This window comes from Erithacus rubecula (assembly GCF_903797595.1).
Source record: "Erithacus rubecula genome assembly, chromosome: 3".
NCBI classification, from domain to species: domain Eukaryota; kingdom Metazoa; phylum Chordata; class Aves; order Passeriformes; family Muscicapidae; genus Erithacus; species Erithacus rubecula.
In genome coordinates, this window is record NC_136689.1 from 69332230 (window position 1) to 69357724 (window position 25495).

The 25495-nt window shown below is 36.6% G+C and overlaps 1 protein-coding gene across 1 annotated transcript in view; it reads left to right on the forward strand.

The window, feature by feature from the left end:
* The window catches only part of DROSHA (drosha ribonuclease III), a 67324-nt gene that overhangs the window by 11003 nt on the left and 30826 nt on the right, over window positions 1-25495 (forward strand). The window contains 10 exon segments of the mRNA XM_079302924.1: window positions 1442-1522; window positions 3235-3321; window positions 3429-3515; window positions 6432-6503; window positions 8063-8144; window positions 9328-9402; window positions 12727-12896; window positions 17532-17656; window positions 20986-21085; window positions 23805-23912. Coding sequence (XP_079159050.1) covers window positions 1442-1522; window positions 3235-3321; window positions 3429-3515; window positions 6432-6503; window positions 8063-8144; window positions 9328-9402; window positions 12727-12896; window positions 17532-17656; window positions 20986-21085; window positions 23805-23912 — 987 coding nt within the window.

Genomic DNA, 25495 nt, shown 5'->3' on the forward strand with positions numbered 1-25495 from the left:
GGGCAGTATTTGTGCTGAACAGTACTCAGAAGTAAGGATGAGATTTTCAAAAATATGTATGATTATTTAAATAGTCTCAGTAGATTCTTTGTTTTGGAGCACTGATGAACAATTAACTGTTGACTTCTTTTTTAACTATCTTCTCTCTTGTTGCTGTATAAGCCAGTGAGGAAGTATGCTTCTACCTATGAGCATGACTATTTCTTTGAACCTGTTCTTTCCTTGAGGGTCTCAGAGTATGGCAAAAACTGTGTGAATAGCAAGCTGTCACATCACTCCATTGTTAAGATTGTGTAACTAAGTTTCCAAAGGAGTAGGGAAGTGCCCTGCTTCTTATGTTCTTCTGCACACATGCATTGTGCCAGTGTGAAGAAACTGAAATTAACATCAAAACCAAAGATTGCATCCCTATGCCAGCTGCCTAAAGCTAACATTAACAGTGGTGTAGTAATTCTTGCTTCCTGTGGTATTTTCACATTCCATCTAATATGTGATAATGCCATTTAGCCCTGCCATGGATGTTGTTTATGTTTTCAGACTGCTTGTAATAGCATGAAAAGTTCTGATCATTTTTCTATTGCATTGCAAGTCTATTGTTTGTTTGGGGTTTTTTTTTCATAAGTCTAAAAGAATTTTAACTTCTTGGATTAAACTTTGATTTAAAACTGGGGTTGGGAACTTAATTTGATTCTCTGGTTTGTTTCTGGGCTTCTTTTGTTGGATTTCTGAAGTAAGCATAATGTAAGAGCACAAAGCTTAATGCTGTTGCAGTAGTTGGTAGTCTGCATTGATCTTGGTCATAAAAGTGAAAAGAAAGACTTTGAGCTCTATGATGTATGCACTGGCCCTTTTTGGTATAGGCACTTGATGCACCAATACAGAATACTCAAGCAGGATATTTTGTCCTCTTTTATCTTTTTTACTGATCTGTTTGTAGGATGGATTTGAAGTGTTCCCATCAGTTCTTTAAAGTATCAAGTAAAATCTTTGAATGGCCTGCATTTTAGAGGATAACTTTGTTCCATGGAAGAGAGCTTGAAGATGGGTTTTCAGTCAGAGAACTTAGTGGAACTGTTTGAATATGGAGAATTCAGCATGTAAATGTTGACACACACGTTTGGGACATGAATTTTATTTTAGGCAGTCAGCATGCTGTTTGTGTTTGTAAGTAAAGGGAAAAGGGTTATATTATAGCAGGGTGGTACAATTCTGCTGATTGTGTTTTCCATTTTGTGCTTCTGAAACAGTGATAAAGTTTTAATGCTGCTGTGTAGTTTTCTTACGTTAGTCTACAGTGTTTTCAGTTTTATTGGCTTAAGAACATCCACTTAATCTAAGCATGACAGGCTTTTAGAAGCATCAGCACTCAGGGCATTAAAACCAACATACTTTTCCAAAACTACTTTTCAGTAAAACGAGAATCCTATTTTGTTTTTGACAGATGAATGATGGACCTTTGTGCAAGTGCAGTGCTAAAGCCCGGCGAACAGGAATAAGACATGGCATTTATCCTGGTGAAGAGGTATTAGTAATTCTAAGGATTGCAATTATGAATACAAATTTGCAGCTTGGGTTGATTTGAGGGGGTTTTCCCATAATTTACAGGCTGAGTAAAAAAAAAACTCTTTTGCAACTTTAAATCCTTAGTTACATAACCTCGTATTAAAAATGCAATACTGGTAGTGAAATTCATCTGAAAACTATAGAAAACTTTGGCCTGTGTTTGCTTAGTTTTAGGGTTTTTTTTGTTTTTTTTTAAAGTTTCTATAACATGATTGTGTTAATAGAAAAGAACTTGTGATCAAAGATCTGCTGTCTTCAAGTGGATGAATATGTTGTGAAGGGCCTACTTTGTGAATTGATTGCTTTTAAAAGAAAAGTAAGTAATAATTCTACTGTTGAAGCAGAAGGCTTGTCAGAAGGCATTCTTGCCTTTTGTAGGCTTTTCAAATTACCTTAATACTTTTTCTTTAAAAATTTTAGTTTTCAGTTGGCCTTCATACATATATTTACTGGAACAGTTGTTTATTTCTCTTCATTTAAGGAGTTACAAACGTTTCTGTGAATTATTTGAGTTCAGAAAATTGGCTTTGATCTGAAGCTTAGTATGAATTTCTCCATTTCAGGATCTGTTTCTCCCCATGTTGTATCTAGGTTTCTTCTTATAGAAAAGGGAGAATATTTAGGAGTAGAAAACTACTGTACATAAAACTTACTGCATGAAGGCAGCTGCTCCCTGGAACATTGCCATCTGGGAATCCCAGGTCACACAAAATCTCCTTGCATATAATACATTTCACAGTGTCCTGCAGGTGAAACTACCAGCTGGCTTGTTTGCAGCTGCCTTGTTGCAGCTTTAATAATAAACTGAGAAGCTTATTTTGGGGTGAAGAGCCAACAAAATCACCTTACTTATGGATAAGTTTTGCAAAGTGGCCAAAGCAGTGTGGTGGTGTAGCTGTCTTGCCATTGCCACAGGCCAGTTTTTGTTCTGCAGTTCAGAATAGTACCCTGCTCACTGCAGTGTATTTTCCCAGTGTATTCCAAACGGGCTGGTGGCAGCCTCTGAACTGCTGCAAGTTGTATGTAGGACATATGAAAAACTGGTTTTTAACTGTTGTTGAGGAGTTTAGGTCTTTACACAGGCCTGCTTCAGAACAAGCTGGAGGGAAACATGAAATTGCAGCTATCTGGCTGCCTTTGGACCTCAAAGTCAAGCATTACAGCCTGGGAGGTAGAGTGAGGTTACCAGAGGGTAACCCCTCTATCTGTGGGGATAGACCAATTCCTTCTCTTCAAGCCTTAGATATACCCCAAGCAGATGAGCTGATACCTGTCTTGATAATGTACCTTGAGATCTTCTTGTGTGATGTCCAGGCATCTCTTTGTAAGCTTTTAAAATGTGTTTCCTGACACAAATTTATATATAAGAGGAAATCAGCCTGGAACATAAACAGCTAATTGTTGTGTGTAAGAGAGATGGAGAGTTAAATGGAAAATGGAAAAAAAAATCACCTTTTTTTTTGCTTTTTAATAGCTTTAAAAATATTTCTTTAAGTGAAAATGGAGGTAAGGCCACACTTTCCTCCTTCCCAGAATGCTTAATTATGACTACCTGCTTTTATTTAATTTTTCTTAATGCATATTTCATGGCTATTAGAAATGCTTTATTCTCTCTTTTAATCTAAATTTGCCTTGACTCTACACATAATTCTACTTATCTCTTTCTTTAAGCCCATTAAACCATGTCGCCCCATGACCAACAATGCTGGAAGACTGTACCACTACCGAATTACTGTGTCACCTCCCACAAATTTCTTAGTAAGTACTTTATAAATAATTTGAACTAAGGCTCTGTTTTTGTTTCTGGTGACAAAAGTTGTACTGCTTCTTGCTTACTCCGTGGTGGTTTTGTTTGCTTTTTTAAGACAGACAGACCTACTGTTATTGAGTATGATGACCATGAATATATCTTTGAAGGGTTCTCCATGTTTGCACATGCCCCACTAACAAACGTAAGTACTGTCATTGATGCAGACTATAGGTTTCATACAGGGGATTTCTTTAGAAGGTACTTATTCTTCCCTGAAGCAAAACTTCTCTAAAACAACGATACATGTATGCTACAAACATCTGTCCAGCACTGAGTATATTTGTGCTAACGAATCTCAGGTTTTGTCTTGACTGATTGTGGTAAGCAACATCTTTGAACTGTGACTGAAGCTGTGATGTGCATCAAAGAAATGTTTTTATGTGTTTCACAGTTTGGAAGTGAATTAAACCATGGAACAACTTGTTAAGATTACTAACTGGATTTAAATTGTCTGAGTGGGTTTATTAAATTGGCAAAGTTTAAAAACTAGCAATAATAACAAAAAAGGGTTTTCCCTTTAAGTGACAAATGAAAATTTTCGGAGATCCACTCTAAAGGGTTTTCTCTTTTAAGGAAACTTACCTAGATGTATCCAATACTTTCTAACAGCTGTTCAGCTTCTTCAGGATCTAGCAAGTTATAATTTTTTGTAAAAGCTGTAGGTATGTACAAATGTTAGTGTTTTGAAAGCAGGCATAACAAGAAAAGGAAATGATTGGTACCTGACTGCCTTGCTTTTCCAGTATAAGCTGAGTTAGCCAAATGTGAATGGAAAATAGGAGATCCTTAATTTCTGTACACTTGAAGATTTTTTTGTTACCTTGGTTATTTTGAGGTTTTCTCAAAAAGTTCAATGTATGTTAGTTTCTATGCTTTTTATACCTATTACTAGCTGCATCACCAATGACACAACTCAGTGCAAGAATGATTATGAGCACAGGACTGGGATGTAAGGATACTGGAACTAAGAGGTACTGAGAAGAAATTACTTTGACCCTGACAGTTTGCTTACATAATGGATATATGATAACACTTTACCTCTGGTGGTGAGGGGAAGGGAGGCTTGTTGAGAAGTCAGTGAGAGAGTGGAGTTCAGCCTCTGGCATGGCAGTGGGAAGCACTGCTGCCCAGTAGCATTAACTCAGCCTCAGAGTTCAAGGCAAATTTATCTCAAGGCTTTACATTTTCACTATGCAAATGAGCAAAAAGGAGAAGTTTTGTTTGACTCATATTAAATAATAGAGAGACCCCTTGTCTTTACAATTTTTCTGTGTATTTTGTGACAGGAAGGCAGAGAGTTATGGAAATGTTCAATATACAGACAACAAGAAAGACTCTTCTTTGATATGAGTAGTTAGTGAAGCTGTTAAGCTTACTGTGAAGTACATGTTTACATGCACTTCGAGGTAGGGGGAAGATGAGCTACAAATAATGTTTTTTACAGAGTTGAATACAAAGCCACATTGGTGCCAGTTCCTGTTGCTAAAAGATAAAAAGCCCTTTGGAAGGACTCTCTTGATGTCATGAGATGATTTTTGGCATACAACATAAACCCTGCTCTTTGAGGGACACTTTGGAACATATTTGATAAAGCAGAGGTAGCAAAAGGTAGTAAAAATAGAGATCTGAACACCAACATCTTTGCATTAATCAAATTTCTGTAGTATGAAGTCTTAAGTTTGCATGGTTAGGGTTATTACTGAGTTACTGCTGTTACTACTCAGTAATAACTGAGCAGCTCAAGTGGTTAGTACAGTCACAGAAAAAATTATTTTCATATTATCAATACCCAACCAATTTTACAGTACCATCTGTGTGCTCCTTTAGTGTGTGTTTGCTTATGTCCATGGAACTCCAGTTCATGGAGATCTTGGTTGTGGTCACTTCTCTAAAGTATCCAACTTCTAGTTTAAATTATGTGTTAGAAAATAAGTAAACAATCCCTGTGTTTATTTTTTTTTTTTAAAGCCTCACTGATTAAAATGTGGCAGGTTTGCATCTGCTCAGATTCTAAATGGTATATTCAACTTCCAAGGTTTTGAGAGGGGTTTGTACTTACATTTAATACTGTATCAAATTTTCAGAAATGCAGTTTTGTTTGTTCATTTGGTTTGGTTTGTTTTCAGCTTCTTAATTTATCATGCAGATATCAATAGTTTTTTGTAGTCAAAATAATCAAATGTTTGACAGTGGGCTGCAAGAAGATGCAGTCAGAATGTTGCACCTCTGCCATGTACATTGATTTCATTGCAACCCTGGTGCTGTTCAGATATTTATTTGTGTGCTTACAAATGTAAAATAACCTTGGGTTGCTTCACTTGCACAGATCATGGATTTGTTGCAACATGCTTTCATGCTTTTGAGGCCAGTGAGTAGTAAGATTGGGTAAGAGCTGTAGATGTGTAAGGGAAAGATTAGGCATTTTTGTAGTCTTTTGGTAATTTAGCTTTTGTTCTCTGAAAATCCCATTAAAAATGAAACATTTTCAGCAAATTATGGACTGTAAAAAGGTGAGAAAAAGAAATTAAATGTTTGTCTTGCTAGCTAGTCAGAGGAAATTGAGATTATTTATTGTATGAAATCAGTATAAAACTGCAATTTATCCCTAAGATATAACATTATGCATTTAAACTGCATTTTAAGACAGTGCAGCTGACGCAGCTGACAGTGTGCTAAAAACACCTTGCTTTCAGATCACTCTGTCACTCTGACATGTGCCACTAAAAACAAATTTCCTTACAAATATCCAAGTAAGAGAAGATTGAAGTTTACAAGTGTACTTTTTCTCCTAAAGAAAATTTCATCTCCAGTAGATGGCATTATTTCACCTTCTTTCACCATCCCTCCTGTCATCACTGTGTTTTATTACTGAGGTGAAGGCTGGAACTGGTACTCCCCTTACACATGCTTGTGTTCTTGTCTTTGCATGATCCCCCAGAGCAGCTGTTTTAGTAAGTGCCCTTTTCAGCAGACAGTAATATCTTTGCATACAAAATTGTATTAACTATACATTTGATGCTGTATAGTTTTTAATGCTGAATTTCTCTTTTCATTCCAGATTCCTCTATGCAAAGTAATCAGGTTTAACATTGACTATACAATTCATTTCATTGAGGAGATGATGCCTGAGGTAAGATGGATAATCAGTCTAAAAGTCAGAATGGGTTATGAGTTGTTGGTATGTTTAATGGATTAAACTCTTCAGTATCCCACCTTGTGAAGTCTCTAAGACTGGCTCTGTTCTGAACGAGTGGCTGGAAAAGAACTTGCACTTACAGGTACTAGCATAAATCCATCTACCTAGGCTATCATGTATTAAAATCAAATAGTAAGAAGTGCTTATATACATAGGTTTCTTTCATTTTAATTTATATGCAATAACTGTAAATTAGGCATTACCCTTCTCTTCCCTCTGACAAAAACAAGGCATGTTCCTTTGTCAGGACCACAGAAGTCAATGGCACAACTTTTCTTCAAACTTAATCAGAAGTTTGAAGCTCTGAAGATTGCTTATCAGTACTTAATATAAGCTGTTGCCAAAACAAATTTCCTGTGGATACAAACAAAGCATATTGAGTTCATAATCTGTTTGTGGTGGGATTTTTTTATTACTAATTAATGCCTGGTGGAGCCAGTTTGAAAAGTAAATTGCTGCCGTGGAACAGTGTGTATAGATACAGAGACACCCCTGCATATCAGCTGTGAAGATAGGATCAGTATTTAATTTGGTCATATGTATTTATGTTTTTCTTTCTAGTTATCTCTTTTTTTTGGTTGCTCAATGGCATCTAAATGTATACAATGCCTAAAAAGCCCTGAAGTAAACAGCCTTGAAATGCCTCAGAAAGAATGATGTGATCAAAGCAATTAATTTCTTGTAAGAGAGTGAATGTACTATGTTGTCTGCAAATCTTGAACTGAAACAACAAATGGCCACCAGGCAATATAAGAAGTTACCATTTAGGGGGGCTTCTGGATAAATAGCTACAGCATTATTTGCAGAACATCTTTATTAATGATTTTTGAAAGAGAATGTGGTGTTGAGTTTGGAATTTATGGCTGATATCATACATGCACAATTTATATTATCTGGCTTGATTTTGTTTATATGTTCATTTGCTGAAGGAGCCACTTCCTCACTTCATGAAAAGAGTCTCTTTTTTTCTTTTTTTTCCATTTCATCCTTTTTCTTCTTCTATTGGCTAGTTTGGTCATAATCCTCAATTGTGTTGTACTCATACTTGCTATGGAAGTGATAGTGTTACCACAGATGGTGATTTATAAACATTTATTATGAGCATGTGGGAAAAAGTGAACTATGAAAAAGATATTACTCAGAAATGTGTCATCTGCTTAGCTTGTTCAGGTGAAAGGGGTTTTAGTGCTTGGCAGATTATTGCAGATTCATAATTTTGCCTATACTGTTGATTGGGACATTATGTGAAGAGGATTCAATACCATTCTTTCTTGACAATGCTTTCTGAAGAGACCACTGTGCTATGTTAGAGTAGATGATCACAAATATTTCAATACAGTTTCCAGAACCCAGTATCTAGTGGTTGGCAGATATAAAGACGGTGTTTTTTTTTTTTTTTTATATTGTGTTTTATTTAACTATATAAGAATGGCATTATTTGTATTGGAGAATTACATATTTATAATTTTGGTCTATTTTTTTCATTTCCCCAGAATTTTTGTGTGAGAGGCCTTGAGCTGTTCTCTTCGTATCTATTCAAAGATATTTTGGAGCTGTATGACTGGAATCTTAAAGGTAACGTTCTTTTTGAGAGGGTCCTCAAAATAGCAGGGTAGCTGCTGATTTCCATGGGAAGGACAATCTGTTATTCAAGAAGATGAAATTAGAGTTCAGTCGTGTGAGCTGTAGCAATGAAAATGCACAAACTTGGCATTGTATTCTCACAAATAAACTGAATTTCTGCCTTTATCCAGAACTTTTATTTTAATCAAACAGTAGATATTACTGTGTGTTTAATATTACAGAGTACCATGTGCATGGTACTTTGAAAGCCAAGGTGTCAGGTAAACTATTCTTTCCTTTTACAAAGTAACAAGTTGCTCATGCAGTATTTCTCTGCAGTCAACTCAGAAAGCAGTGTCATGCAGACAGCTGTGGAGAGTTAACGTTATCATTATAGCTGAATGTTTTTGTCTTTTGACAAGATGAAAATACTTGTTTTTTTGAAGACTGCAACAAAGGAGAATGCTGCTCATGGTCTAAAAGAAAAATGAGAGTATCAGAGGAATTAGCTTTCAGTATCTGTAGGGTGTCTTGACTTTGTGGCGTTGCACTCTGCACTTAATGCAGTTAAACAGAGGAGCACACAGGTTTAATACATTTTATGTAGCACTTGGTTTGATACTAGATGTATTCCAATGTCAGTGTTGTCTCTTCTGTCACTGCTTCTGATTGTTCTTTCTTTTTTTAACACCAGCTACTTACAGGTTTAGTTTTTATTTTCTTGTAAAGCTTTATATGGTGAATAGGAAAATAAAACAAAAATAACCATAAAACAGTACTGTGGAAATTTCCATGTTATCTTTGTTACAGTGAACAAAAACTACCCCACTAATTGGCAGGAGATAAACTAGTGCTTGTACTTGCAAGGCTTAAGTGTAATAATTAATTGGTTGTATAAACCAATATTTTTCTATTACTGTTTTATTTAAAAGCATTGGGGTTTTTGTTAGGTTCTTATTATTTTTAAATTATTTTAGATTTCTTTTAAATTGTCTGTGTGAAATCTTTCAGCTTTCACTACAAGTTGTCTCTCTGGGGTTTTTTTTGTTACTTTTATATTGAAACTTAAGCCCTATGAAATGTAATCACCATTCATTGATTTCATCTGCAGCAAAGTTGGTTCTTTTCTTCTTTTGGAAATATGTTGCTGTTCATAAATTTCCTTTTTTTTTTTTTTTTTTTTTTTGTATTTAAGGTCCTTCACTTGAAAATGATTCTGTTTCCTGTCCCAGATACCACTTCATGCCGCGGTTTGTGAGATTTCTTCCAGGTAATGTTTGTACTATGTAGCTTTATACAAATTAGATCTAAAGAAACTTTTAAAAAACCCAGCAAAATAGAAAATAACCCTATCCCCCAGAAAAAAATCCTTCTCAAAAAGAAACCCTTATTGCAAGTGAAGTATTTCTCTCAGTGCAGAGATGTGGTGCTTCGACCTGAAGTCTTAAGTGCTTGCTGCACTGGTTTACACAGAACTGATGGGCAGTCTTGCTTCCAGATTTTGTGTCTGTAGCCATTTTAGGTAGTACTGGGTCCTCTTTGGCATGCTCTGTGAGGGAGTTGTAACATTTGAGGAGTGCTGTTATCTAATCTCACACATTTCATGTCCCCCCTTCTCTTCAGGGTACCATGTGGTTAGATCACAATCTTAATGTGGAAGGGTCAGCATGATTGGCATCTCTGAGTACATGTTTTTCTGATTATTTCTTTATTCTAATGCAAGCTTAGGCCTTGTAGCAAATAGTGAAAGACAAAAGCCATCATTCCAATGCAGTTCAGCCCTGGCCTGCCAGCCAAGGACAAGATTCCATGTGGAGCGTTGTGCTCATTATGAGTGAACAGCTTACATAGGCATTTAACACATCCTAAGACACCAGGACAGACTTTCAGTTGATGTAAATGTCATGACTCCATTGAAATTATGTCCTGCTGAGATCCTGCCAATGATTGCTCCAGGAAGGTTGTGTGGACAGAAGGATGTGTTACAGCTGTGGGATTTAGGGTGCAGATGAAACTGAACAACCTTCATCAAGAGGGCTGTGACTGTGACCTGGAGGTGCTTTCTGGTCTGGGCTTTGAAACTTAGTTGCGATATTAATTATAGCTGGAGCAAAATGAGTTTTGACTTGTTACTGTGGAGAGTACTGATGGCTAGATGACTGTATATCTAATTGTTCTTCCTTCCTGGATACACAGCACTGTTCAATCAGAAGCAGAGCTCTGAGGCTTGCTAGCAAACATTGATTTGGTTTTCTGAAGCAATTTACAAAATAAGCCATCAAGCCACATGTGGCTGATTAACTTGACCTCATCACAAAATGAGAACAAGTTTGTCCTGCCTAGTTTGTGTAGCTTGAGGGTGCTTTCCTGTTCAGGGTTTTTATATGCTGGTATTGGTTTGGTTTTTTTTATTTTAATTTTAGTTTAGAGTTTCAGTTCTTTCTGTGCTGTTGGGTTGTTTACTGATAGGGAGAGATAAGTCTCTATAATATGTATTCCTGTGTGCTGCTTCTTCTTGAACATTCCCAGCCTTCTAACCTTTTTTTAAAAATGTCTTTTTCATTATATTTCTGCATATATAGTTGCCTTTTAGCATATTTTTGACAGGTTTATTTTTTTTTTTTAGTCAAGCTTTCATTTTTTATTGATTATTTTTTGAAGTGTCCTTCAAGATTTTTAATTTTCAGAGAGTGGAGAAAAACTATTTCCTTCAGGTATGTTTGCAGAACACTTCTTATGTTTAATCAAAGAAGATGTTGGTGCATCAGATCTCCACACATCATCAGCTGTCTCTTTAAAGATAGGAATGAGTTGCTGATTTCCCATTCCTTCTCCTTTTTCTTTCTTACTTTCCTAACATTGTCTAAAAATAGTGAGGTTTGGGATGTCAGGTTTTCTGTGAGGGTTTACTTAGAGACGGGCCTTGAGGTAGCTCTGACCTACTCATATCTGGTTTACTGAGATGCATAGCATGCACAACAGTTGCTGTACTGTATTCATTTTCATAGGTTTTTTTATGATGATAAATATATTCAGAATGATAAATATATTCAGAGAGTAAAAGACTAGAAAAAAACCTGTATTTGAGGTCCTAATTACTGCATATTCTGATTTAGAAAGGGTCTCTGACTTTCATTGAGCACAGTTGTCTGTGTAGCAACCTGTACATAATCTTCAATGGGTAGGGATACACTTATATTTTAGTGATTGGTGGGTGTGGGCTACCTCTTGCAAAAGAGTATGATCCAGTTTTGACAAAGAACAGTCTTATAAGTAGAGTCCTTCTTTAATTTGAAGGAAAACTTTGCACATTTAAAAATCTGTGCCTGTAGATATTTAGAAGCATTTCCTATTTCCAGTGAGGTTTGGGGTGTATTTTCCCCACCTAAGATTCCGTCTTGGAGTTTGAGTGAGTTAGTTGTTCTGACAGGCCAAGTTACACCATTGCCTGCCATCGTTTCTGAGCAGGAGTGCTGTGATTCCAGCAGAAGTAAGAGAAGGGCTTGGTTCCTCACATGTCTTGTTGAGGACATCATCTTACACACTGCTGCTGTTGAGCAGCAGCTCTGCAAGGCTTTTCTACTTTGCTGGGATCACTCTCCTTGTGCTGTGGTGTCATCCCCCATGTTGCTCTAAGGTTTTGCTTCTGGTTTGTCTCCATTTCTCTTTTGTAGGCATAGTGATAGAGAGAACATACTGAGTGTCTGGACCAGATTGTTTCTGCTCCCTGAGGAGTGTGGGAGTGTGTTTTGTGGGGCTGAAGCTTGAAGATTCCTGCACACCTGCAAATTAACACTGCTATTAAGGGAGGGAGTCAAAATTAAAGCATTGGGAACATGCAGTGACTTTTTACTTGCATGACCAGACATACTGAATTTGAATAGTCAGTGATCTGAATGACCACTGCATGGACCATCACTCACCTTTCCTGTTTGCATATTCACATCTGTAGCTGGCTGCCTTAAGCCAGTTAGATTATAGTGTTTTCTTTTGGTACAGGCAGCCTTTCCTGTGTTTTTCCTGGGGTCTCAGAGGTATTTAGTAATTTTCACATGCCCTTGATTCATTTAGTGACAGAAGACAGCGTGAGGCTCTTTAGTCTTCATTACTGCAGTTATGGCATGTAAGCACTACAGATGAGTTTGAAATGCAGGGATAGCTTGCTACATTCATCCAGAAGTATCCTGTAAAATTTTGAGTGTTCTTAAAAAGAGCTGCATAGCACCTAAAGGGTTTTTAATTGCTGTTATGAAAGGAATTATAAAATTGTGAGAAGGAAGATACAATGGAACAACATAACAGATTGTTCTGCTTACTCATTTTGAAGTTTATTCAGGCAAGTTAGAAACTTCAAGTTTACAGTAGGATTGAACTGTTACCACCACCATTACTGTTACTGCTTTAGCTTAGCAAAGTGTTTATGCATGTGCAGTATTCATCAGTAAAGTATTTGCTTTCATATTTGTCAAATCACTTAAGCATTTTGGATTTTATTTTGCTCATACAAATGGTTTTTGTTCTGCATATTTTTTCTTACGCTCATGCTTTAGGAGTGGATCTCTGAAATGTGGTTTTTTTCATTTGTGGTTTTAAGATGGAGGAAAAGAAGTACTCTCAATGCATCAGATTCTTCTCTACTTGTTACGGTGCAGTAAAGCTCTGGTGCCTGAAGAGGAGATTGCCAACATGCTTCAGTGGGAAGAACTGGAATGGCAGAAGTATGCAGAAGAGTGCAAAGGGATGATCGTTACCAGCCCTGGCATGGTAGAACAAATAAATATTTTCTTGGTATTTTGGACAATCCAGTGACATGTGCGTGTCTTCTTTCAGAGAGTTTATTACAGGCTGAATTAGAACAGGAAAAGGTGACCAGTGGCAGTTGCAGATTGCAGTAGGAACAGTTTATTGACTGGTTCCAACCCTGAATTGTCCCCGCTGCTGCTGTACTGAAGGGTGTATTTTCAGAGGGGCACTGTTTCAATGTGCATGTTAAAAGGAACAGCTGTATTTTATGTATGTAAACTTTCCTATTTTCTCAGTTTTTATGTGCATGATCTCGTTCTCTTTCCCAGACACAGCACCAGAGAAATAGTAACTATTTGCTATTTACTTTCCTCTTCCTCTTTTGACCCCCTATTGACATCTCTATCTAACGTGTGCTTTCCTAACACGGGCTTGAACATGGAAAATGTGTTTTCTGCCTGTGTAGTTTTTTACACATTGTTTCTGTGTTGCTCTCACTCACACTGAGGAATTTTGTGTACATTAATTAATGCATGTATTAATTTTCAGTGCCTAGTTTGAAACCCCTATGGCCTTATTATTTTTGGAACAATTGGTATTTTAAAGCATATGTTCTCTGAACACAGCTCCTTTCAACTCTGGTCTGTATGTGAATTCAGCCCATTATTCTGACTCCCTTTTAAGAAATTTGGGTCACAAGAATAGATGAATGCCCACTGAAAACTCAGGGTTGTCTTTCTGTAGTTTGGTCAGTATTGCAAAAGGGTATCTGAGTAGTAGAGGTATATTTTGGACCTTATATTTGAGACTGCCATGCTGCTTTATCAGTAGTAATACTTTTCCTTTTCTGACTTCATTTTCCTCCTTTGCTCATAGCTCAAATTCTTAGTTTATGAAGAAAAAGTGTAACTTGGTGCCATGCCTAAGGAGGAATTTAGTTTTTTCAACTGAAAATCTTGTCCCCAAACTGCATCCAGGGTGACATGTTAAATATATTTTTTCAGTTTGTATTTTTAAGTATCGTAGCATAACATTAGTACAATACTTAGTAAGCTAATAACAACTTGGGTCAGATAATTTTCCTCTTAATTTCACTCTGAGTGAAGTACAGCTTTTGAAACAATAAGAAAATTAGGCTGTTTCTGGGAACATGAAATACAAAAATACGTGTGTATTCTCACTATGGAAAATTCTGCCTTGGCTGCTTTAAATGATTGCTAAACCAGAATCCCATAATAGAAATTTTTAGAAAACCTGAACAGCCTTAACTTGCCTGTGATTTCTGTGATACAAGGTACATGCTGGTCCACAAGCTGCCAGCATCTGAATGCTAAACATTGGCATACCTTCAGTTATTTTGCTGAAGATGTGCTGATTTCAGCCAGCTGAAAACTTGCTTTTTTGTTTAGCATGAAGGAATGCATATATGTTCCTTCCTCTAAATGAAGAACCCTAAATGTCTGTACAAAGCAGTGTGATTTGTGAGCTGTAGTGTTAGTTCTGAGATCTTGTGTGATTTTTTTACTGGCAATCTTGCATTCTACAAGGCAGTGTTTTTAGAGACGTGTGGACATTAAAATATGTAAGCATAAAAGAAATCTGTAGTGCTTTGAAATGTCATGTTATAATGACATCATTAGAACATGTTTTTTCTCTCAAGATTGCAATGACATTCTTCTTAGTTTGTGGATTTTTCCTGTGCATTGCAGCATATTGTACTGATTATGAATGTAAGTGAAAAACAGAGTGTGAAACTATTACCTATGCATTTTACAACATTAGAAGATAAAACAGTTCTGTTGGAGAGACAATATGAAACTGTGTTAGAAAATGACAGCTCTTCAATTCAATTATATCCACTTGACACAACAAAGTAAAACCACTGAATTTTATTTTGTTGCACAGCATCTCTTCAGAAATAATAATTCCTCTTGTGATCAAATCTAGGTTTTATGCATGTGTTCTATTTTTTTCAGTGTGAGGTATATATATATGCAATATGGAGAAGGGAAAAAACTTTAGTAATATATAAATCCCACTTAAACAACTAACAATAGTTCAGCATAATTTAAAATTATTTCACTTATTCTTGGTATTTCATTAGTTCAATTAAACTTCATGTTGGAATAGATTTAAAAGTTCACAAATTTCAGTCATCTTTCATACTTTGCTCTTCCTAAAATATTGATGGTTTTCTCACTACTACATAGATATATGTGTATTTAACATACTACATCTCCATGCTATTTCATGTTGTGTTCTAATGTCAGCATTGGATGATGAGATTTGAGGTAGAAAACAAAAATAACAGGCCTCTGTTCTGTTATAATTTCTTTGTTTTTATGTGGTTTTAAAGGCAAGGTTGTGATTATTGCATAGTTATCAAAGCACTTGTAAAAGAGCAAAAGCTTGTAAAAGAGGGATGAGACTTTGGAAGAATAACATCTAATTTGCTTGCATCCTGTCTGCAGGTGTGCAGTTTATGCTCAGTGTATATACTCAATATATTTCTGTATGCTGCTGTTTGTTCATGTGACCTTCAGAAGGGCACAGGAGAGGTGTTCAGGAAGAACACCTGTAGCTGTCAGTGAGGGAGCAGGTGTGATTAAGTCTTGGGAAGTTCTTTTATCCTGGTTGCTATCAGCCATCTGTGAACAGCTGTGTAACTGACTGGCAGACTGCAAGGCAGTGTCCTGAAGTGGAGAGGAGTCTGGTTTTGAGTGGTCCTGAGGTCACACATTTAGACCCTGCTATAGGCATAGTGAAAGATGTTCTTTTTACACTTACAAATATTTCATTGTCTCTGTTTAAATATCTAAAATGTATCTGTATTTTATTTTAATATAGTGATTATATGCTATATAGAGTACAGTTGTTTAATATTCTGTTAATTATATTTTGCTGACCTGGTTCTCAGAGGACTGGTGCATCAAGGCTGCTTTTTTAAGGGGTCCAGAGATGGGAGAAGTTCTTGAATTTACTATTAAGAGTGGGGAGAACCACAAACAACTTCTCAGGCTGGTTTTGTGCAATCCCCCCCCAAAATGACAAACAACCTCCTCAAAAAATAAACTTAAACCTTAAAAAATAGGACTTTAGGCTCTTGTTTAGGAAACAACATTCTGTCTGCTAGAAATCTTGCCCATTATTTTCTTTAGGAGTTGTTTTGTTCTGATCCTTTTTTATAAGAAGTGCTGTGGGGAAGACCTTTTTTTTTTTTTTTTTTTTTTTTTTTTTTTTTTTTTTTTTTAATTTTTATTTTTTATTTTTTTATTTTTTGTGAAACCAGCAGCTTTAAGTAACTAATTTTTAAAATTCAACTAATTTAAGTAAGTTAACTCTTAACTCACCTAATTTTTTTTTTTTTTTTTGCTGGGGGGATAAAACTTTGTGTTCAGTCATCTTGTGTAAAGGGAAGCTGATAAGCATTTTTCCCCTGGAAAATATTTCTGTGTTTGAAAGTCAAGCTTTTAAGTAAGATTTTGTTTTTCTAGAACAGATAGAAATTGTGGCCATATATAGAATTGGCTTTGCTTATCCATGCAGAAAATTATTCCTGTGAACAGTTTCATCAAGGTCGTTTGAAGGGTAAAAACTTTGTTTTTGACACAGTTTTTATTGTTTTGTGAAGAGAATGGTGGGAGTTGTTTCTGTAACACTGAAACTCATCTTTGACTGCATCTTTACATTGCTAAATGAGAAGTTCTGAGATGCAGGTAACTAGAAGTAATGCCCTTTTTCTGAAACCTAAGACAAGCAAAACACATTGGCCTCATCCAGCTGATTGCAAAGTGGAGAGTAGGCAGGCACGTTACAAAGCAGCTTGACAGGTAATGGAGAAGTTGTTTACTTGGAGACAAACTGTGCACCTTCAGCTGAGTTTTTAAATATGCTGGGTAAGTGATCAAAAGCTCTGTGAGCAGCATGTCTGCTACAGTGATGTGCAATTACTTACTTTCTACGTTTATAGAGCTGAAGCAAAAGTTGCCTTCATTTGCACTGTCCTTTTCAACAATGAAAAGAACTTCTGTTTTGAACTGTAAAAAGGGCAAAAGTCTCCTCATTATACAAGACTGTATTCCTCCTTGTACACATCAGCCTAGGAGCTTTTTCTGAGAGTAGCGTGGCAGATTTTTTTTGATGCTGTTTAGTCAGTGTGATTGAATGGATCTCATAATGCCTTCATTTGCTTTGGAAATCATGAACTAAGATTAGGGAGGTAACCTGATCTTAGCAAACTGCTCAGGCATCTGGGTTCTTGGATGCCAGAATGCTATTCCTGATTTTTATTTTTGGTGTCATGCTTGACCAGAGAAAGTTGTTTTAAGTTCTTAGAAATAGTCAAAGTAAATGTCCAGATGTTTAAAATGAAAATTAAAATTTAAAAGTTTTTTGTTTTCTTCTTTAAGTGTTAGGTCAATTAACTTAATTAATTAACAATTAATTAACAATTAATTAACAATTAATTAACAATTAATTTTTAGGTATTGTTGTTGCCAGATGTTTATAAAGTATTAGTGATTGGTTTAATGTGCTGTGCATCTTACTAACTTTGGAATGTTGTCGCTTCACATTTCCTGGATAGTGTGAATTTGAGGCAGTAAATCTTCCATGTGGCTGTTGTCAATTTAGTTGTATTTTGTTTTTTTCTCCTAGAAACCCAGCTCAGTTCGTATTGATCAACTAGACCGCGAACAATTCAATCCCGATGTAATTACTTTCCCTATTATTGTGCACTTTGGGATACGACCTGCTCAACTCAGTTATGCTGGAGATCCTCAGTAAGATGCTTTTCCTAATTTCTTTTGTTCAGGAACTCATTACTCTTGTCATTTGTGCCTTAAATAGGGCTTGGTTATGTGCATAGTTGAGTCCAATATAAAGCTTAGCTCTTATAACATTGGACACAAGCTCCTGCAAATTAGAAAATATGTGGAATAACTTTTTCTCTGGAATAATTCGGCATCTGCTGAAGTAAACATGCATGCATGTGCAGTATGAAACTTCTTAACCTGACAACAGCTCTCCTGGCTCCAGCAAAAGGTGGTTCCTCAAGCTCCACATTATTTCTCTGAGAGGCCAGTGGTGAGTTTTCAGAGGGAGAATAGCGCAGCAGGAAGGCAGAGAAGGAGTTACCCAAGCTACTTAATGTCTGTAGCATATAGACTTCTGAGCTAGAGGATGTATTCAGGTAATTTTGTTAAACAGCCCTGAATGGATGTTTTTAAATTTCTCAAATCACTATTTGAGTCTTTTTATGCTACTGACAGGGAGAAGATTTTAGGTAATCACTTAATCAGTACTATTGTGCATCATATGCAAAGTAATGATTTTTATTTCAGAGCTGCTGCTTGATTGTTTAATTCTTTTTAAGACCTGTTCTTCAGGTCTCACATCTATTAAGGAATAATATAGTTTTATTACTTCGTGATGTTTGTTTCTTGTATACTGCCATATCCTACTTAATCATCTCTTTCTGTGCTCTGAAGAGTGATGTCTTCTACATTGTGTTTCCTAGCTTGGAAGCTTTTGCACCCATGCTATTTTTCTGTGCTTTTTATATCCTTATAGAGTTTGGGATGAATGTGGAGAAGGAGTGGAAGGTAAATCAGGACTTCAGGCAGAGCACGAAATACTGTTTCAGTGTGGATTGATCAAGGGATGCAAAAGTGATTGTTGGATTTTGTTCCCAACTCTTTTCTTAACCTCTGGCCATTTCAGAGAATTCTTCATTGATTGGGACATCTGCTTTCTGCATGATGACTGTATAAAGCCTATTTCTGGTGCATGTGTAATTAAGGTTGTCTTTTTTCTCAATGCAGTGGTTTAGGAATGGTATTCCCTGGTTGTGGTTCTAATAAGAGACCCACAAGCCACTCCCTTCCCCTTCCACTGAGAGACACAAAAAGGCAGAGATCACAGGCTGAGACAAGAATGATTTACTGGAAAGAGCAATGAGTCAAGAAAACAAACACAATACTAGTAACAAAAATGTAGAAAGAGAAGATGATTTATGTGCAAAATTCTCAACAGGTCTGCAGTTTTGAGCCCAAACACTCATGTGCATGTGTGGCAGTTGTATTCTTTTGCAACTGCTTGCTGAGAACTTTAAATCCAACATAGCTGGAAGTGGGAATATTGAGTGTTAATCCAGATAATAAAATGGGGTTTTTTAGCTTTGATATTCGTTTTATCTTTAAAACATATCTCTTTATCTTTTAGTTTTCTTCTCCATAAAAAGGAAATTATAAGAATTATTAAAAGGAAAGTATAAGAATTATCTCTACTTTGATGCTGAATTTATTAGTATTTGAAAAGTTCTAGTGCTTTTCATTGAAAATAGTATAAAAAGACAGAAAATATTGTTCCCACGCATTTTTTTTCTTCTTTTAAATTTACTTCTGGGTTTGTTTTTTGGTTTGGGTTTTAACCTGAGAGCTGCTTACAGAATGTAGGTGTGTTCAGTTTTATCAAAGTAACAAAGCATTTTTTCTGAAAGACCTCTGTGGTGCCATTATAAATGTCAGGCTTAATTCTGGTGTATGTGCACCCAGAAGGGATTTTCCTTTAATGTGTCTTTTCTTTTTGTAATGGTAATATGTTTATTAATTCTCAAACTTAATTGCTGTAACAAAGCTTGTTTTACCCTTATCAGCACTTGTAGAAAAATGTGTATTGTAGATCACAGTTTCAGGTTTTTTGTTTTTGGATTGAAACTTCCTCAAGGCATTTGTTCTTTCTGTTTTGGTTGATTTGTTCATTAACTCATTTTTCTTTTTTGGGTGGTGATTTGTCAAAAATAGATGTGCTGTTCTGCAGATTGCAAAAGTGCAGTGAACGAAGCATGTGAAAAATCTATGGATTGACCATTTCAGATGTGTTTGCAGACTGAAAAAATTTCAGTATCTCCAGAGGCTGAGGGTTTACATTCAAGAATGCTGCAGAGAAATAGCTGGAGAAAAAATGCCAATAAGAAAAGATTTGTTTATGTGTCTGTGAATGTGGGGTGCTGGGAAGATTATGAAATAGTAAAGGAGCTGCTGCTTCATTGACTGCTAAGCCACTAACATGAAAACTTCCTAATCAAACCACTGCTTCAGGTTGTTGCTGGGTAGGATCTTCTTTTATAATGTGAATACAAGTAAAAACTAACTTGGGTAAACTTTTTTCTTCTGGTTTCTAACTCCCTGCTTCCTTTGCAAAGTCTGCTGTATGAATTGTCCTGAGTACAGAGGTTATATTTTGAAAGTAGCATTGTTTCCTAAGAGGCACAGGGTCCCTGTCATAATTCACTTTGTTGCTTCTCTCATTGTAACTTTTGAACCTGTTGATCAATTGCAGCTGAATATAGTGGTGGGATATTGTCTTTAAATGGAGTAAGTTCTTACAAATTTGGTGAAAATTCATGCTAGATCAGTGAGGGACTCCCACCAAGGAAAACGCTGTACTTGGGGTTCATGTGTAATTAGACACCACCAAAATAAGAAAAGGCCAAATGGTTGGAGAAAACCAGAATGGTTAAGTATGTGCCAGTCACAGAAATAACTTGAATTGCTCTTTCCATTCAGCACAAACCCATAGGGAGCAAAACTTTCATTTCACTTCTCACAGAGTAACTTCATGTTGCATATGACTTCCAGAGCTCTTCCTCATGTGCTTCACGGAAGTGTTTGAGCAGGTGTAAGGACAGACACTTCTGGGGAAGGGTGCTTGACCTTTGCAGTGAGTGATAGGTAAACTGTGTGGAGAAGGAGTTTTCACTTGCCTGAATTGCCTTAAGGAGCAGGCACATCTTTTCAGCATGCAGAAGTGCCCATTTGGAGAGGATGAGTGGGTGTTTGGGAGACCTGGGGTCTGTGCTGATCTTTGCTGTTCTTTGCCTCACTCTGCACAGTAATGCCTTCTCTCTGCTACTTGACCCACCCTGATGTAGCAGCTGCCCACGCACTTTCACCTCTTAGAAAATGCTTTGAGATTAGCAAAGAGGTGCTTGTAGACATTACTTGTGTACCTTGTGTGCGTTATTAGCAGTTGGTGTGTTCCTGATGACAAACAGGGAGAGAATTCTGTTCATTGACCAAAATATTTGTTTTCTGGTTTTGTCCTTCAGATACCAAAAGCTGTGGAAGAGTTACGTGAAGCTGCGTCACCTACTGGCTAACAGTCCCAAAGTCAAACAGGCTGATAAACAGAAGTTATCACAAAGAGAGGTAATCTGCACCTTCCTATGACTGATATTTGAGCATTAGAATTTGGGATGGAATAATTTGGGATGGACTGCCCTGTTTAGGGAAACAATATAAATCCTTTATAATGATATTCTTTCCAGACTCTTAACGCAGATTTTATTTTTATCTGTGCTTGTTATTGAATGGAGGTTTCTGGTTTTTTTCAGCTGTCAAACTGCTGCAAGTTTTTTACCCAATTATAGAAATTATTGTTATGGAACCATAACTTCTTTGTAGCTGTTGCCATTAATGATTTTAAGAATTAGCATAGAGAAGGACTTTTTATTTCATAATGTACTTTTAACTGGCTCATAATTTTAAACATTTTTCTTCTGAGATAAAAACTGCCACACTTGTGTCTATAAACGGTAATTTATTAGGTGATATAGTGACATTACTTAGGATCTTTGACTTGAAATCATCTGGTTGTTATATGATAGACAAGATATTTTTCTCTTTTTGTTTTTTCCCCACAAATTGATGAGCAATAAGCATTTCCTAAGTGCAAATGCTCAGCCAATAGGGAATTAAAAGCAGGAAAACAAAGACTCCTAAATCTAGCCTAAACCAACTTATCTATTTCTGCAAACCCACTGACTGAAGCTTTGAATTTGTCTGGTGCCTGTCTATCAGGCACTCTTAATTTGACAACCTGGGTAAAGAATACATAGAGGAAAAATTAACCTCTTGAGTGCAGGATGGTATTTGATTAAGCGGTGTTGTATTTTTATTTATTGATTAGAAACACTAATTATTCATAAAATCATAGAATACCCTGAGTTGGGAAGGACCCATGAGAATCATGGAGTGTGATTCCTGAAACTTCACTGGTTTTTTTGGGAAGTTTCAGAAATTGCACTTTTGGAATTACTTTCAGTTGCAGTAAGTGTTTGATACGTATGACATTGCACCTGATTTTTTTAATTGTTACAAATCATAGTATGCTGTTGTGCAAGCAAGAGTGTTTGTAAACATTTTATTTATTCTGATATTAAATAAGCCTTTGGCTTCCTTAGTTGTAAATAGAAAAAAAAACAAATACGAGAACTCACAAGTTTGTGACTGAGCTGTGCCACAGTCATAGAAGAAGAAAAAGATTTGTCCCTACAGGAGAAGATTTTCTTTGCCACAGCTGCATACAGAGTAAGAAGATCATTTTTTTATGGACATATTTTTATTAGGGGGTAATGGACTGCTCATTTGTAAAATTGTAGTGGATTGTTTGTGAAGCTGTAATCAAATTTTTCTCCAGAAGATAAAACATTGCTTTGTTATTTAGCACTTGCTGTGGACTGCTGATTTTTGTTTCTAGACTGTATTATCAAGGATAACGAGTTTTACAAGTGGTTTGCCAAGAGGGCAGCATATAGGGCTGAAGCAGAAACTTTATGTGAGGATAATCTATATATTTGCCAGTGGAGTTGTCAGTAAATCAGAAGGAGCTGTAGGATTGTACATGACTGGTACATCAGCTTTTAAAAATTATGAATCATATATTACGGAGTGCTTCTGAGCCAGTCAGACTGAAATACAGCCAGGTGTAGCACCTTTCTCAGGAAAAACTCAATGACACACCCTCAGCAATGCACAAGGGGTACAGTGCTGGCAGCATCTCTGTTCCCTCTGCCATCAGTCATCCACCACTGTGAGGTTGTACAATGATATTATTTGTGACAAGGTCATGCCTGAGGCTTGGTTCCTCTAACCCAACTTTGAGCATTTACAGCAGGTGCATAAATTAGGACCTGAAGGCACACTTTGAAGTCAGTGGAGGGAGAAATGCATTTTTGAAGCCATTTATCCCCTTCACTGAATATAAAAGGAGCCAGGGCTAACTAGCGTCCTACCCTAGACACCTCTGTATTGAGGTGTCTGAGGTTTGATGTATCTATGTCTGGACAGATGCACCTGTTGGAACTGCTCTGTGAGTCTCTGCAAATCAGGAAACAGAGCCTGTTCCTGCCCAGATAATGCTCACAGGCTTCAAACTGGGAGCTGGGAAGAGACAGCTTTGAGCAAATGCCCTGGTGATGAAAAGCAAGAGGAGAGGCAGGATAAGGTGCAGCTTTGAAGAGCTTTGTAGTCTGAAGAAGGTAGAGCACTGAGGGGAGTCTTTATGGTTAGTTCATGCTGTGTGGGGAGCTTGCACACCCCAGGGCTTTGTAGTATTGGAACCAAGAGATTCTAATCCAGGACCCATTTATTTTTTGTTTTTTTTTTTTTCATTTCATTTTTGCAGAAAATATGTTCTTTTATTATACTGTCAAAAGCTTTTAATGATTCTGACCCTTTCATGGTTTCTAGAGACAAATTGTTTGCACACTACCAAATAGCCATTGGTAAAGGTAAAACATATTCTTACATTTTTTTATTGAAATAAAATTGGTAGATCTCAATCAGCATAGTCTCTAGGACTGGTGAATGCTGACCCCTGTCCTGGACTGGGTATAGTGACATAGCTGAACAGGAACTGTTGCAAAGTAGTCACTTCTGTTCTCTCCTTGTCTACCAAAATTCCTTGTCTACGCTGTATTCCAGCACATCTGCAGTCTGTGGCTGAGAGTTATCAGATCTGTATCAGCTTTAGAAACTGCTCACCAAAGCTGAACCTTACGTGGGTATTGTGAACATGCTGGTGTGTGCATTGCTGTGCTTTGCTGCAGCAGGTTCTTCACAGGAGCTCTGGTCTCTCCCTGCTTAGGAAGCACTGCAGAAAATTCGCCAGAAGAACACAATGAGACGTGAAGTGACTGTGGAGCTGAGCAGCCAGGGATTCTGGAAAACAGGGATACGCTCTGACGTCTGCCAGGTGACTGAACCAGAGAGATGTATTTGCTTTCTTTATAGCTGCCATTTACCTGTGCAAGGGTTTGTTCTGGGCTGAAGAACCAAATGGAAGTGAATACCTCAGTAGTATCTATTGAGCTAGGAAACTATTCTACCCCTTCTATACAAACAAAAAAGGTAATTTAAAATTTTCTGCCGGAAGTTGATTAGTGCAGGGGAGAGAGGTTAGGAATGGTCAGCTTGAGGCTGGAGGTTTGCCAAATGTTCATTCTAATGTGTAACTCTTAATCCATCAGCTGGTTTGGTTTTAGATATTTTAATATGTTTTAAAATTTAGATAGCATTTAAAAACACTCCGAATTTTACAGTAAAACATGAAGACATATCTTTTTACTTGAAAGAAAGTAAAAGAAACACCTAAAATCCCGCCACAACTAAATTTTGGATTAAAACAGGTTAGCCTCAATACAAAGATTGTCTTTCAGATACTGTTCAGAATCTGTCTTTCAGATACTCTGTTTCATATGCTTGACATCTCCAAAGAGCATATCTCTGTCAGATCCTTTTCTGAAGCAGTTGACAGTAACGAGAGCTTTGTGATATGATAAAAATGCAATTTTTATTTAATTAAAATGCAATTTTTGCTTAATTTTGTATTAATAAAATTTGAGTAGTTGTGACAGTCAAATAATTATACTAGAGATACACTTGCATTATTTTTTTAGCTGTTGTTTTGGAGATGTTATTTAAGAGTTAAGTACATGCAAATTAGTAATTAGCTTTATTGGTGAATAAATTAGGGAGGTCGCTAGGCAAAGGTATAGGTAGAAATTCTGTTGTAATCTTAGAATTCTGGTCAGGCCAAAGGGGGAAATTCTGGAGTGGGAGAAATGCTAGAAATTGCTTTTCTTCTGTCTGAAACTTTTTTGTGATTCTACTATTGCTTCTGAAGTAGAAGGAGAATAGTGGCACAGTATCTTCTCACATAGCTGAGGAAAATTACAGCCCTTTCCTGTATTTTTGTTGTGAACTGTTATCTATTTTTACAGCTAAGTAAACAGTGTAAATTTCCAATTTAGGCACTTCAATACTCTTCTGTGTTATTCATATTATCTCTTGTGATTCATCTCCTAATGTCTTGGATATTCCTGTTTCAGTTTGTTGAAGGGCAGCAAAACACCAAAGAATGATAAAAGTAAAGCTATTTCACAATATTTGTGCCCATCTGCATCTAAATCAGCCAGTTCTGGTATGAAGGTCCTTTGATTTGATTTCTTTGAGAGGCCAGGAATAGGCAACTGTGTGTCTGTAAAATGAAAGATTGCCACTGTTGCTACATCCTTTTTCCCAGATTAAAGAAGACCAAAACTAAATACGCATAAATAAGCTCTGGGGGCAGAGCTCAAGTGCTGTGATTTAAAATTACTGTTTTTAAAGGCATTGCAGTTTAGAAGATTGAAACTCTTTTAAGTCACTTGTGATGGCTTATAGTTGGTCTGAGTTTCATGTAGCCTTAATGACAGTGGTCATTGCTGTCTTGGAAATGAACTGCTTGAAAAGGGAGGGAAAATGGTGAGTGAAACGTTCAAAAAAAGTGTAAAGTGT